General features: G+C 50.3%; 1 protein-coding gene across 3 annotated transcripts in view; it reads left to right on the top strand.

Annotated features, from left to right (window-relative positions):
• Window positions 1-15,409, top strand: part of tnksa (tankyrase, TRF1-interacting ankyrin-related ADP-ribose polymerase a) — a 175,574-nt gene that overhangs the window by 155,904 nt on the left and 4,261 nt on the right. For all 3 annotated transcript variants that reach the window (XM_046304579.1, XM_046304580.1, XM_046304581.1), the window contains 9 exons: window positions 5,971-6,159; window positions 7,145-7,397; window positions 7,583-7,662; window positions 12,023-12,143; window positions 12,452-12,549; window positions 12,667-12,741; window positions 12,896-13,001; window positions 13,153-13,339; window positions 13,548-13,704. In XM_046304579.1, coding sequence (XP_046160535.1) covers window positions 5,971-6,159; window positions 7,145-7,397; window positions 7,583-7,662; window positions 12,023-12,143; window positions 12,452-12,549; window positions 12,667-12,741; window positions 12,896-13,001; window positions 13,153-13,339; window positions 13,548-13,704 — 1,266 coding nt within the window. The remainder of the gene's footprint in view (window positions 1-5,970; window positions 6,160-7,144; window positions 7,398-7,582; window positions 7,663-12,022; window positions 12,144-12,451; window positions 12,550-12,666; window positions 12,742-12,895; window positions 13,002-13,152; window positions 13,340-13,547; window positions 13,705-15,409) is intronic.

The raw sequence follows: 15,409 nt of genomic DNA, 5'->3' as shown, positions 1-15,409 counted from the left end.
CGACCAAGCCCTCTCCCAACCCGACCAAGCCCTCTCCCAACCCGACCAAGCCCTCTCCCAACCCGACCAAGCCCTCTCCCAACCCGACCAAGCCCTCTCCCAACCCGACCAAGCCCTCTCCCAACCTGACCAAGCCCTCTCCCAACCCGACCAAGCCCTCTCCCAACCTGACCAAACTCTCTTCCAACCCAACCAAACTCTCTACCAACCCAACCAAACTCTCCCAATCAAACCCTCTCCCAACATAAATGAAACACAATCTCAGGGACAGTTCTGACCATTGAGACAACACAGATGGTAAACTGGGCCATTTTTTAAGCTAATAAGCAGCAGGAATGGCCGTTGTTTGTTTTGTTTATGCCATTGTTTAGTCCAGCAGTAGTGTGTGGCCCCTGGGGGCATGACTAGTCCCAAACAGGAATCTCAGAGCAGGCTGCTGCTTACATAACAGTCCTGGGTTCAGTCCAGCACCCACCCTGCTTTCCCTTGACATGGTTCCTGCTCCTCCTCCTCTTCCTGCTGCTGACATAACAGTCCTGGGTTCAGTCCAGCGCCCACCCTGCTGCCCCTTGACATGGTTCCTGCTCCTCCTCCTCTTGCTGCAGACATAACAGTCCTGGGTTCAGTCCAGCACCCACCCTGCTGCCCCTTGACATGGTTCCTGCTCCTCCTCCTCTTCCTGCTTACATAACAGTCCTGGGTTCAGTCCAGCACCCACCCTGCTGCCCCTTGGCATGGTTCCTACTCCTCCTCCTCTTGCTGCAGACATAACAGTCCTTGGTTCAGTCCAGCACCCACCCTGCTGCCCCTTGGCATGGTTCCTACTCCTCCTCCTCTTGCTGCAGACATAACAGTCCTGGGTTCAGTCCAGCACCCACCCTGCTGCCCCTTGGCATGGTTCCTGCTCCTCCTCCTCTTCCTGCTGCAGACATAACAGTCCTGGGTTCAGTCCAGCACCCACCCTGCTGCCCCTTGACATGGTTCCTGCTCCTCCTCCTCTTGCTGCAGACATAACAGTCCTGGGTTCAGTCCAGCGCCCACCCTGCTGCCCCTTGGCATGGTTCCTGCTCCTCCTCCTCTTGCTGCAGACATAACAGTCCTGGGTTCAGTCCAGCACCCACCCTGCTGCCCCTTGACATGGTTCCTGCTCCTCCTCCTCTTCCTGCTGCTGACATAACAGTCCTGGGTTCAGTCCAGCACCCACCCTGCTGCCCCTTGACATGGTTCCTGCTCCTCCTCCTCTTGCTGCTGACATAACAGTCCTGGGTTCAGTCCAGCGCCCACCCTGCTGCCCCTTGGCATGGTTCCTACTCCTCCTCCTCTTGCTGCTGCTGACATAACAGTCCTGGGTTCAGTCCAGCACCCACCCTGCTGCCCCTTGGCATGGTTCCTGCTCCTCCTCCTCTTCCTGCTGCTGACATAACAGTCCTGGGTTCAGTCCAGCGCCCACCCTGCTGCCCCTTGACATGGTTCCTGCTCCTCCTCCTCTTGCTGCTGACATAACAGTCCTGGGTTCAGTCCAGCACCCACCCTGCTGCCCCTTGACATGGTTCCTGCTCCTCCTCCTCTTGCTGCAGACATAACAGTCCTGGGTTCAGTCCAGCACCCACCCCTGCTGCCCCTTGGCATGGTTCCTGCTCCTCCTCTTCCTGCTGCTGACATAACAGTCCTGGGTTCAGTCCAGCGCCCACCCTGCTGCCCCTTGACATGGTTCCTGCTCCTCCTCCTCTTGCTGCTGACATAACAGTCCTGGGTTCAGTCCAGCACCCACCCTGCTGCCCCTTGACATGGTTCCTGCTCCTCCTCCTCTTGCTGCTGCTGACATAACAGTCCTGGGTTCAGTCCAGCACCCACCCTGCTGCCCCTTGACATGGTTCCTGCTCCTCCTCCTCTTGCTGCTGACATAACTGTCCTGGGTTCAGTCCAGCGCCCACCCTGCTGCCCCTTGACATGGTTCCTGCTCCTCCTCCTCTTGCTGCTGACATAACAGTCCTGGGTTCAGTCCAGCACCCACCCTGCTGCCCCTTGACATGGTTCCTACTCCTCCTCCTCTTGCTGCAGACATAACAGTCCTGGGTTCAGTCCAGCGCCCACCCTGCTGCCCCTTGGCACATCCTCCTCTTGCTGCAGACATAACAGTCCTGGGTTCAGTCCAGCTGCCCCTTGACCCCTGCTCCTCCTCCCTTCCTGCTGCTGACATAACAGTCCTGGGTTCAGTCCAGCACCCACCCTGCTGCCCCTTGGTGGTTCCTGCTCCTCCTCCTCTTGCTGCTGACATAACAGTCCTGGGTTCAGTCCAGCGCCCACCCTGCTGCCCCTTGGCATGGTTCCTACTCCTCCATGGTTCTCCTCCTCCTCTTGCTGCTGCTGACATAACAGTCCTGGGTTCAGTCCAGCACCCACCCTGCTGCCCCTTGGCATGGTTCCTGCTCCTCCTCCTCTTCCTGCTGCTGACATAACAGTCCTGGGTTCAGTCCAGCGCCCACCCTGCTGCCCCTTGACATGGTTCCTGCTCCTCCTCCTCTTGCTGCTGACATAACAGTCCTGGGTTCAGTCCAGCACCCACCCTGCTGCCCCTTGACATGACTGCTGACATAACAGTCCTGGGTTCAGTCCAGCACCCACCCTGCTGCCCCTTGACATGGTTCCTGCTCCTCCTCCTCTTGCTGCTGACATAACAGTCCTGGGTTCAGTCCAGCGCCCACCCTGCTGCCCCTTGACATGGTTCCTGCTCCTCCTCCTCTTGCTGCTGACATAACAGTCCTGGGTTCAGTCCAGCACCCACCCTGCTGCCCCTTGACATGGTTCCTACTCCTCCTCCTCTTGCTGCTGCTGACATAACAGTTCTGGGTTCAGTCCAGCACCCACCCTGCTGCCCCTTGACATGGTTCCTGCTCCTCCTCCTCTTGCTGCTGACATAACAGTCCTGGGTTCAGTCCAGCACCCACCCTGCTGCCCCTTGACATGGTTCCTGCTCCTCCTCCTCTTGCTGCAGACATAACAGTCCTGGGTTCAGTCCAGCACCCACCCCTGCTGCCCCTTGGCATGGTTCCTGCTCCTCCTCTTCCTGCTGCTGACATAACAGTCCTGGGTTCAGTCCAGCGCCCACCCTGCTGCCCCTTGACATGGTTCCTGCTCCTCCTCCTCTTGCTGCTGACATAACAGTCCTGGGTTCAGTCCAGCACCCACCCTGCTGCCCCTTGACATGGTTCCTGCTCCTCCTCCTCTTGCTGCTGCTGACATAACAGTCCTGGGTTCAGTCCAGCACCCACCCTGCTGCCCCTTGACATGGTTCCTGCTCCTCCTCCTCTTGCTGCTGACATAACAGTCCTGGGTTCAGTCCAGCGCCCACCCTGCTGCCCCTTGACATGGTTCCTGCTCCTCCTCCTCTTGCTGCTGACATAACAGTCCTGGGTTCAGTCCAGCACCCACCCTGCTGCCCCTTGACATGGTTCCTGCTCCTCCTCCTCTTGCTGCTGCTGACATAACAGTCCTGGGTTCAGTCCAGCACCCACCCTGCTGCCCCTTGGCATGGTTCCTGCTACTCCTCCTCTTCCTGCTGCTGACATAACAGTCCTGGGTTCAGTCCAGCACCCACCCTGCTGCCCCTTGACATGGTTCCTGCTCCTCCTCCTCTTGCTGCAGACATAACAGTCCTGGGTTCAGTCCAGCACCCACCCTGCTGCCCCTTGACATGGTTCCTGCTACTCCTCCTCTTCCTGCTGCTGACATAACAGTCCTGGGTTCAGTCCAGCGCCCACCCTGCTGCCCCTTGACATGGTTCCTGCTCCTCCTCCTCTTCCTGCTTACATAACAGTCCTGGGTTCAGTCCAGCACCCACCCTGCTGCCCCTTGACATGGTTCCTGCTCCTCCTCCTCTTGCTGCTGACATAACAGTCCTGGGTTCAGTCCAGCACCCACCCTGCTGCCCCTTGACATGGTTCCTGCTCCTCCTCCTCTTCCTGCTGCTGACATAACAGTCCTGGGTTCAGTCCAGCGCCCACCCTGCCGCCCCTTGACATGGTTCCTGCTACTCCTCCTCTTCCTGCTGCTGACATAACAGTCCTGGGTTCAGTCCAGCACCCACCCTGCTGCCCCTTGACATGGTTCCTACTCCTCCTCCTCTTGCTGCTGCTGACATAACAGTCCTGGGTTCAGTCCAGCACCCACCCTGCTGCCCCTTGGCATGGTTCCTACTCCTCCTCCTCTTCCTGCTGCTGACATAACAGTCCTGGGTTCAGTCCAGCACCCACCCTGCTGCCCCTTGACATGGTTCCTGCTCCTCCTCCTCTTGCTGCAGACATAACAGTCCTGGGTTCAGTCCAGCACCCACCCTGCTGCCCCTTGGCATGGTTCCTGCTCCTCCTCCTCTTCCTGCTGCTGACATAACAGTCCTGGGTTCAGTCCAGCACCCACCCTGCTGCCCCTTGACATGGTTCCTGCTCCTCCTCCTCTTCCTGCTGCTGACATAACAGTCCTGGGTTCAGTCCAGCGCCCACCCTGCTGCCCCTTGGCATGGTTCCTACTCCTCCTCCTCTTCCTGCTGCTGACATAACAGTCCTGGGTTCAGTCCAGCACCCACCCTGCTGCCCCTTGACATGGTTCCTGCTCCTCCTCCTCTTCCTGCTGCTGACATAACAGTCCTGGGTTCAGTCCAGCACCCACCCTGCTGCCCCTTGGCATGGTTCCTACTCCTCCTCCTCTTGCTGCAGACATAACAGTCCTGGGTTCAGTCCAGCACCCACCCTGCTGCCCCTTGACATGGTTCCTGCTCCTCCTCCTCTTCCTGCTGCTGACATAACAGTCCTGGGTTCAGTCCAGCGCCCACCCTGCTGCCCCTTGGCATGGTTCCTACTCCTCCTCCTCTTCCTGCTGCTGACATAACAGTCCTGGGTTCAGTCCAGCACCCACCCTGCTGCCCCTTGGCATGGTTCCTACTCCTCCTCCTCTTCCTGCTGCTGACATAACAGTCCTGGGTTCAGTCCAGCACCCACCCTGCTGCCCCTTGACATGGTTCCTGCTCCTCCTCCTCCTCCTGCTGCTGACATAACAGTCCTGGGTTCAGTCCAGCACCCACCCTGCTGCCCCTTGACATGGTTCCTGCTCCTCCTCCTCTTCCTGCTGCTGACATAACAGTCCTGGGTTCAGTCCAGCACCCACCCTGCTGCCCCTTGGCATGGTTCCTGCTCCTCCTCCTCTTCCTGCTGCTGACATAACAGTCCTGGGTTCAGTCCAGCACCCACCCTGCTGCCCCTTGGCATGGTTCCTACTCCTCCTCCTCTTCCTGCTGACATAACAGTCCTGGGTTCAGTCCAGCACCCACCCTGCTGCCCCTTGACATGGTTCCTACTCCTCCTCTTGCTGCTGCTGACATAACAGTCCTGGGTTCAGTCCAGCACCCACCCTGCTGCCCCTTGGCATGGTTCCTACTCCTCCTCCTCTTGCTGCAGACATAACAGTCCTGGGTTCAGTCCAGCACCCACCCTGCTGCCCCTTGGCATGGTTCCTGCTCCTCCTCCTCTTCCTGCTGACATAACAGTCCTGGGTTCAGTCCAGCACCCACCCTGCTGCCCCTTGACATGGTTCCTACTCCTCCTCCTCTTCCTGCTGCTGACATAACAGTCCTGGGTTCAGTCCAGCACCCACCCTGCTGCCCCTTGACATGGTTCCTGCTCCTCCTCCTCTTGCTGCTGCACCAGTCCAAGTATCGGCCAATGTGCTGCTTTGACTGCCTGTGTGCCAGTGTCCTCTTAAGGCCCATGGCCTTAAGAGGACACTGGAGTGTTGATATGGAGGGTTGATATGGGGGGTTGATATGGAGGGTTGATATGAAGGGATGTGTAAATTATATGATTCTATGATAATATGATGAGCCATGGATTTAACTGATTCACTATTTAGTTCATTGAATGACACATTTTTTATTCATACATTCAGATTTAGCCTAACCGTATCCTGTTTCTCCCTCAGCATGTGGATATAGCTGCTCTCCTGATCAAGTACAACACGTGTGTGAACGCTACAGATAAGTGGGCCTTCACCCCGCTCCACGAGGCGGCTCAGAAAGGCCGGACCCAGCTATGTGCTCTGCTACTGGCCCACGGAGCTGACCCTAGCATGAAGAACCAGGAGGGACAGGCGCCACTGGACCTGGCTACGGTATATACACACACATGGATATACATGGATGCACACACACACATTTGTAATTACCTCAAGGAATGACCTCACTCTGCCATGTAATACTGTAATACACAACCGTAGCTTGTTATGAGGTCCTCACTGATTTGAACCATGTTCTGATTATGAGAAGCTTCGGTGATTGACCTTCCTTCTGATTAATGTGCTACAGTGCATTCGGAAAATATTCAAACCCCTTCACTTTTTATTACATTAGTCTTATTAAAAAATTATTATTTTTTAAACATGAATCAATCTACACACAGTACCCCATAATGACAAAGCAAAAACATATGAATTCAGACCCTTTACTCAATACATCTCCACAGAACAACTCTGAAGCTCTAGGAAGTCTTGGTGGTTTCAAACTTCTTCCATTTAAGAATGATGGAGGCCACTGGGTTCTTGGGGACCTTCAATGGTGCAGACATTTTTTGGTACCCTTCCCCAGATCTGTCCCTCGACACAGTCCTGTCTCGGAGCTCTACAGATAATTCCTTCGACCTCATGGCTTGTTTTTTTTCTCTGACATGCACTGTCAACAGTGGGACCTCATATAGACAGATGTGTGCCTTTCCAAATCATGTCCAATCAATTGGATTTACCACAGGTGGACTCTAATCAAGTTGTAGAAACATCTCAAGGATGATCAATGGAAACGGGATGCACCTGAGTTCAATTTCGAGTCTCATAGCAAAGTGTCTTAATACTTATGCAAATAAGGTATTTTTGTTTTTTTTAAACCTCTTTTCGCTTTGTCATTATGGGGTATTGTGTGTAGATTGAGGGGAAAAATGTATTTCATCCATTTTGGAATAAGGTTGTAATGTAACAAAATGTGGAAAGAGTGAAGGGGTCTGAAAACATTCCGAATGCCCTGTATATGGATTACTGTGTAAATCAATGAATATCTTTACTATATAATCCTCATTACATTGTCCGTTTCTTGTCTCCTCTGTCTCAGGCTGATGACATCAGAGCGCTGCTGATAGATGCCATGCCTCCAGACGCCCTGCCCAGCTGCTTCAAGCCTCAGGCCACGGTGGTCAGCGCCTCAGTGGTCAGTACAGCGGTCATCTCTCCAGCCTCCACGCCCTCCTGCTTGTCTGCAGCCAGCAGCATAGACAACCTGGCCGGGTCCCTCAGCGAGCTCACTGTGGCTGGAGCCACTGGTCCTGCAGATGGAGCCACCGGCTCCGACAGGAAGGACAAAGAGAGTACGTAAACCCTCCGACTTTTATATACAGTATATTATAATATTATACAACTTGGACATTTTTCTTTGACATCAACAATGATTAAAATGACCTCGCATCATACTCTTATACATATGAGAAACAGTTAGCCTGATTTGTCTCACAGTATTTAAGCAGTCTTGTCTATTTTATGTTTCATTCAACAGCTATTGTAGACATGAAGATCAGCCAGTTCCTGAAGAGCTTGGGGTTGGAGCACCTGCGTGACATCTTCCAGAAGGAACAGGTAAATGCACGTATCCTTGTGGTCCCTGTACGAGCCAATCACTTTCATGTTTACTGTTGCCCAATCATACACCTCTTGTCACTCACGCCATAAACCTAAAAAGCTCAACTCTCAATCTACCTGTCATCCATGCTTCTCTGTCTACAGCTGGTCTTTTTACTGGAGTTTTCCACAGTCAGTCAGTAGTATTGACTGCCTGCCTCATCCAGAGAAACAGATCATCTCAGACTTTACCATGCTGCATGGCCAGACACTGAAATTACCCTCATCATGTAGAGTAGACTGCCCCCACTCTTCTCTATCACCTGCTCTTCCTTTCTCTTCCTCCCTCCCCTCTCTGCGTGTACCTGCAGCAGCTCCAAGTGCCCTGTATCTCCTTGTCTCCAGCAGGATAGTTTAGGCTGACCTCTTCATCCCACTGCTGATTGGTTTTAGGGGGAATGTTGGGTTCCACGCAGAGCGTTGAGAGTGTGGAGTTCCATGCCAGGTGAAAACAGGCTGGGGACACAGTAGGGATGCTGGGACGGAGAGGGCTTTCATTTTCACATAGATGAGCAGATGAATGCCTACAGTGGGGAGCAGAGTGAGGTCTGGAGAGCGGAAAAAATCAGACAGGTTTCTTTTCCTGATTGTTTAAACCGGGTCAATAGTTTGAGGCTCTTTGAGATAGCCAAGGATGAGGCTCTTTGGGTTTGTGAGAGATAATTCAGGGGATAATTGCTCAGTGAATAAAAAAATCAAGGGTCCTCCATACACAGTCACTAACACACCCCACACTCACACCACGGCCTCTACATACAGTCTCAACGTTATACTCTCGATATGCGATTGTGTGAGCGTTTGTTTATTTGTCCATATCTGAAGGTTTGTGTTTGTGTGTGGGCTGCATGATGATGATGATGATGATGCATGCTGCTGTGAAAAAGGATTCGCCAGTCTTGTTGACCAGTGAACATGCAGTTTAGTAGTGAGTCACCCATTTAAATCCCTCTCTTCTCCCCATCGTCTTCTCCTCCACATGCTAAGTTTATCCCCTCAGTGGGTGGAGAGATTTTAAACAACTCACTGCACTGGCCTGATGACTGAGGGTGGCCGAGAGAGAGGGAGAGCTCTGAACCTGACTCATGTCTTGGTACAATGGGTCATGGTAGGCTGCAAGAAGGGATAGAAGAAGGGCCCCAGCGACAAGGGTTGGAAACTTTCCGGTAAATTTCCAGAATTTTTCCAGACATTTTCCATGGGAAGTTCATTAAGGCCGTGAATTTTGGTAATTTTGCTTAAATTCATCAAAAAGGATAGCTTATAACAGTGAACCTTTTTTTGTGAGATACACAAAGCAATTCTTGGTCTTGTGGCATATTTTGGTTAAACTATCCCCAATTCAATGGAATAGCAACCCTCTGCATGCACAGTACATTCTTCCATCACATGTGCAGTGCACTCTTCCATCACATCTACAGCTGATTCTCAAGATCTTGCGCACTAATGAGATTGAGCCGACACTACTATACTGTCTGAGCGAAGGACTACATGCTTTCTAGTAAGTTTTGATTGCAATAATGGGTGGGGTGAATACATTTTATATGACATACATGTTTTTTTTTAAATAGTAGCCTATAACAAAGTGTGTTTAAATAATTTCTAACTTGTTAACAATTTCTGCGAGTTAGTTTCTGCTACCATGTGGGGTTTAGCTTGCTTGAGCCTGCTAACTGAGGAATGTTAATTCACCTGTTTCCATGCGTGTTTAATTTTAAAACATGCATCTTATAAAGGAGTTGTTTAATCGAACTGCTTAACTATTTATCTGAACATGGAATTATATTTGTTTTTTAAATTTTTCTAATCTTTACAGGAAAATGCCATGGGCACTATCTGATGTGTGGAGACATTTCACTGCAGCTAATGGAGAAGGAAAAGCTGTGTACATTTGCAAATACGGTGCCAAATCATATGTGAAGAATGCAACAAAGATGCAGAATCATCTGGCCAAGTGCATAAAGTTCCCTCAGCGCTCACAACAAGCAACCTGACAAAAGTCCCTCTTCTTCTGTTCGAGGTGAAAATGATGAATCAGACACCTTATCAATAGCAACAGCTCATGGTCCTCCTGGAATCAGAAGGTTTTTTTGACTGAATGGAGGAACGTAGTCAGAGGAATTCTGATGAATGTCTTGCTCGAGCTGTGTATGCAACTGGTTTACCTCTGATGCTCACAGGCAATGTCTATTTGGAAGAGATTTCTGAATGTTCTTCGCCCAGCATACACCCCTCCAACCAGACATGCTTTATCTACTAATTTGCTGGATGCAGATTTCAAGTGAAGGTTAAGCAAATCATAGAGAAAGCAGACTGTATTGCAATCATCTCTGATGGGTGGTCAAATGTTTGTGGGCAAGGAATAATTAACTACATCTCCACCCCTCAACCAGTATTCTACAAGAGCACAGACACAAGGGAAAACAGACACACCGGTCTCTACATTGCAGAATAACTGAAAGCAGTCATCAATGACCTTGGACCACAGAAGGTATTTGCACTGGTGACAGACAATGCTGTGAACATGAAGGCTGCTTGGTCTAAAGTGGAGGAGTCCTACTCTCACATCACACCCATTGGCTGTGCTGCTCATGCATTGAATCTGCTCCTCAAGGACATCATGGCACTGAAAACAATGGATACACTCAATGGATACAAGAGAGCCAGGGAAATGTTTAGGTATGTGAAGGGTCATCAAGTTATAGCAGCAATCTACCTCACCAAGCAAAGTGAGAAGAATAAGAGCACCACATTGAAACTGCCCACCCGTTGGGGTGGTGTTGTCATCATGTTTGACATGTTTGACAGTCGCCTAAAGGGGAAGAGGTCAAGAAATGACCATGTCACAGTCTGCTGATATGGACTGCCCCATCAAGAGGATCCTCCTGGATGATGTATTTTGAGAGAGAGTGGTAAGCAGCCTGAAACTCCTGAAACCTATAGCAGTAACTATTGCAAGGATTGAGGGAGTCAATGCCATCCTGTCTGATGTTCAGACTCTGCTTGCAGATGTCAGAGAACAAGTCAGTACTGCCCTGCCCACTTCACTGTTGCTCCAAGCAGAGGAAACTACAGTTCTGAAATACATCAAAAAGCGCTAAGACTTCTGCCTGAAGCCCATACACGCCGCAGCGTACATGTTGGACCCCAAGTATCCTGGCAAGAGCATCCTGTCTGGTGCAGAGATCAACAAGGCCTATGGTGTCATCACTACTGTGTCTCGCCACCTTGGCCTGGATGAGAGCAAGATTCTCGGCAGTCTGGCAAAGTACACTTCCAAGCAAGGGCTTTGGGATGGAGATGCAATATGGCAGTAGTGCCAACATATCTCACCAGCCACCTGGTGGAAGGGACTTTGTGGATCTGAGGCTTTCCCCTGTTGCCGCCATCATCCTCCACATCCCACCAACATCAGCCGTGTCAGAGCGCAACTGGTCCTTGTTTGAGAACACGCACACCAAAGCACGCAACAGGCTGACCAATACAAAGGTTGAGAAATTAGTGGCCATCCGGGCAAATTTGAGGCTTTTTGAGTCTGACAATGAGCCATCATCAACAAAGTTGGAAAGTGACAGTGAAGATGAGGCCTCAGAGTCTGTTGTTCAAGAGGTGGACATTGAGGAGGTCCAGGGAGAAGACATGGAAGCCTGAGAGGAAGACAACCAACGCCTTAGTTTCTAGACGATCATTTTACATATGATGCGATGGATCATTGGGGATCATTCAATATTCCCTTTATTTTGTTGTTCAGTGAAATCATCCCATGTGAAGAGTCAACTCATTTAATTAGAGTTCAATTCGTAATTAAATTGTTTTTAAAATTTATATTGGAAGGATTTAGTCATTAGCAATTATGTCTACCTATTATAAGGTACAATGTTTGTTTCTGTCTCCATATGATATGGTAAATTTATCCAATGCAAGAAATATCGACATTTAAATGGTATTAATATTAATTTGCATATATTCCCGTTAATTCCCTCGGAAAGTTTCCACCCCAGAATATTCAGCCAAAATGTGCAACCCTACCAGCGACTACAATTTAATAAGAGATGAGAGAGAAATTAAAATGAAAAATAAATCCAAAATAGACTTTTTTAATGGAATTTTAAGTGTTCTGATTTGTCATTCCAAATGTCACATTAGCAGTAGACGGTGACTTGCTGTTCTCTGCACTGTTAGTGTCCCTTGATTCTAATGATATTATGATTGGATGTGTTTGGACAGTCTGACTCCTCCCCCCAATCTGATTGGCTATGTTTAGAGCAGGCTGTCCTCTGCCCCTACTCTGGTTGGCTGAATGTGCTCTGTTTCCATGTAGATTTCGCTGGATGTCCTGGCTGATATGGGCCACGAGGAGCTGAAGGAGATTGGGATCAACGCCTACGGTCACCGCCACAAACTCGTCAAAGGCGTGGAGAGACTCCTGAGAGGACAGCAAGGTCAGAGAGCCAGAGCTCAGCCAAGATTCTGCATGCTGGATCACATCCATATTCCATTCATCTTATTCCTTATTGATTTATTATTTAAGCACTTTCTTATAAACCTGCCTTATTGGCCACACTGGCTGAAGAGATTTGAATGTTTTTCAGAAGGACTGTTTAACCGCTTATGAAACAACAGATGACACTGCTGCTAACTCATACCTGATGTCTCTCAGCACAACCTCCTACTTATAGAACATCGCCTGTTAGCGCTGTTACCGTGGTTTCTCATTTGTTGTTATTGTGTTATTGTCTCTCTGCTCCAGGTGCTAATCCGTACCTGACGTTCCACTGTGCCAGTCAGGGTACGGTGCTCATAGACCTGGCCACGGACGATAAGGAGTTCCAGTCTGTAGAAGAGGAAGTATGTACTCTACATCATTATCTGTTTCTACAATGGAAACAATGTTGATCCACTGATGTAGGTGCCCTGTGCAGTACTCTCCTCGTTCTGACCCTAGCTGTGTGTATCTGCTTGCAGTTGCAAAGTACGATCCGAGAACACCGGGACGGGGGCAACGCAGGTGGGGTCTTCAGCAGGTACAACATTCTAAAGGTGAGTCATAGGCACCTGGAGAGGAGACAACCTCCCAAAATTCCTTTTATGTCCTCAACAAACACCAGTCTGTGAAAGATTTTCGTATTTAGGTCATTCTGTTGTCTCTGTATCTGTGAATGAGTCTGACTGTGTGTGGTCTGTCTGTCTGTAGATCCAGAAGGTGGTGAATAAGAAGTTGAGGGAGAGATACTCACACAGACAGAAAGAGATCGCTGATGAAAACCACAACCATCACAACGAACGCATGCTCTTCCACGGTAAGATAGCAGTACCTCTGCAGGCTTACCTGTCAATTCTGGTGAAGAAACAGTGGGTTCTCTGTTATAACATCTATGCTGAATCAAAGTTGATTTTGACATCGATTTTCCCTCTTCTCTTTCCTCCCCTTCTCTTCCTCTCCTCTGTCAGGTTCTCCATTCATCAACGCTATCATCCATAAGGGCTTTGACGAGCGGCATGCCTACATCGGAGGCATGTTCGGAGCGGGCATCTATTTTGCAGAGAACTCCTCGAAGAGTAACCAGTACGTGTACGGGATAGGGGGGGGCACAGGCTGCCCCACTCACAAAGACCGTTCCTGCTACCTCTGCCACAGGTCAGACTCACTCCAGACGTTCATAAATAATATGTGTGATGTATGCTGGTGTTATAATCTGTGTGGTGACGTTGTGTATTGCAAGCCGTTGTATGTGGTGTTCTGATGTGTGTGTTATGAATGAATTAATGTTGCGTATAGTATTCTGATGTGTGTTACTAGGTTGTTTATTACAGGTGTGTGTGTGTTGGGTTGTTGTGTGTTGCAGGCAGATGTTGTTCTGCAGAGTGACCCTGGGCAAGTCCTTCCTCCAGTTCAGTGCCATGAAGATGGCCCACGCCCCCCCTGGACACCACTCAGTAATCGGCCGGCCCAGTGTCAACGGACTGGCGTACGCAGAATATGTCATCTACAGAGGAGAACAGGTCAGTCTAAAGGCCTCAGCATGCTTCAGTTCAGCTGGCGCTTAGCCAGCAAAACAACTGTTTGTCCATATTGAGATGCTGTAGAACAGAATAGTCCGAATATATCTAAAATAAATCAAGAAGTCTGTCATTAATTCAAATCAAATCAAATCAAATTTATTTATATAGCCCTTCGTACATCAGCTGATATCTCAAAGTGCTGTACAGAAGCCCAGCCTAAAACCCCAAACAGCAAACAATGCAGGTGTAAAAGCACGGTGGCTAGGAAAAACTCCCTAGAAAGGCCAAAACCTAGGAAGAAACCTAGAGAGGAACCGGGCTATGTGGGGTGGCCAGTCCTCTTCTGGCTGTGCCGGGTAGAGATTATAACAGAACATGACCAAGATGTTCAAATGTTCATAAATGACCAGCATGGTCAAATAATAATAAGGCAGAACAGTTGAAACTGGAGCAGCAGCACAGTCAGGTGGACTGGGGACAGCAAGGAGCCATCATGTCAGGTAGTCCTGGGGTACGGTCCTAGGGCTCAGGTCCTCCGAGAGAGAGAAAGAAAGAGAGAATTAGAGAGAGCATATGTGGGGTGGCCAGTCCTCTTCTGGCTGTGCCGGGTGGAGATTATAACAGAACGTGGCCAAGATGTTCAAATGTTCATAAATGACCAGCATGGTTGAATAATAGTAAGGCAGAACAGTTGAAACTGGAGCAGGAGCATGGCCAGGTGGACTGGGGACAGCAAGGAGTCCTCATGTCAGGTAGTCCTGGGACATGGTCCTAGGGCCCAGGCCAGTTGAAACTGGAGCAGCAGCATGGCCAGGTGGACTGGGGACAGCAAGGAGTCATCATGTCAGGTAGTCCTGGGGCATGGTCCTAGGGCTCAGGTCCTCCGAGAGAGAGAAAGAAAGAGAGAAGGAGAGAATTAGAGAACGCACACTTAGATTTACACAGGACACCGAATAGGACAGGAGAAGTACTCCAGATAAACAAACTGACCCTAGCCCCCGACACATAAACTACTGCAGCATAAATACTGGAGGCTGAGACAGGAGGGGTCAGGAGACACTGTGGCCCCATCCGAGGACACCCCGGACAGGGCCAAACAGGAAGGATATAACCCCACCCACTTTGCCAAAGCACAGCCCCCACACCACTAGAGGGAAATCTTCAACCACCAACTTACCATCCTGAGACAAGGCCGAGTATAGCCCACAAAGATCTCCGACACGGTACAACCCAAGGGGGGAGGAAACCCAGACAGGCCGACCACAACAGTGAATCAACCCACCCAGGTGACGCACCCCCCCAGGGACGGCATGAGAGAGCCCCAGCAAGCCAGTGACTCAGCCCCCGTAACAGGGTTAGAGGCAGAGAATCCCAGTGGAAAAAGGGGAACCGGCCAGGCAGAGACAGCAAGGGCGGTTCGTTGCTCCAGAGCCTTTCCGTTCACCTTCCCACTCCTGGGCCAGACTACACTCAATCATATGACCCACTGAAGAGATGAGTCTTCAGTAAAGACTTAAAGGTTGAGACCGAGTTTGCGTCTCTGACATGGGTAGGCAGACCGTTCCATAAAAATGGAGCTCTATAGGAGAAAACCCTGCCTCCAGCTGTTTGCTTAGAAATTCTAGGGACAATTAGGAGGCCTGCGTCTTGTGACCGTAGCGTACGTGTAGGTATGTACGGCAGGACCAAATCAGAGAGGTAGGTA

Source organism: Oncorhynchus gorbuscha, linkage group LG16, assembly GCF_021184085.1.
Source record: "Oncorhynchus gorbuscha isolate QuinsamMale2020 ecotype Even-year linkage group LG16, OgorEven_v1.0, whole genome shotgun sequence".
In the NCBI taxonomy this organism is placed as follows: Eukaryota; Metazoa; Chordata; class Actinopteri; order Salmoniformes; family Salmonidae; genus Oncorhynchus; species Oncorhynchus gorbuscha.
The sequence above is the reverse complement of the archived record's forward strand: the minus strand, read 5'-3'. Positions and strand labels throughout refer to the sequence as shown.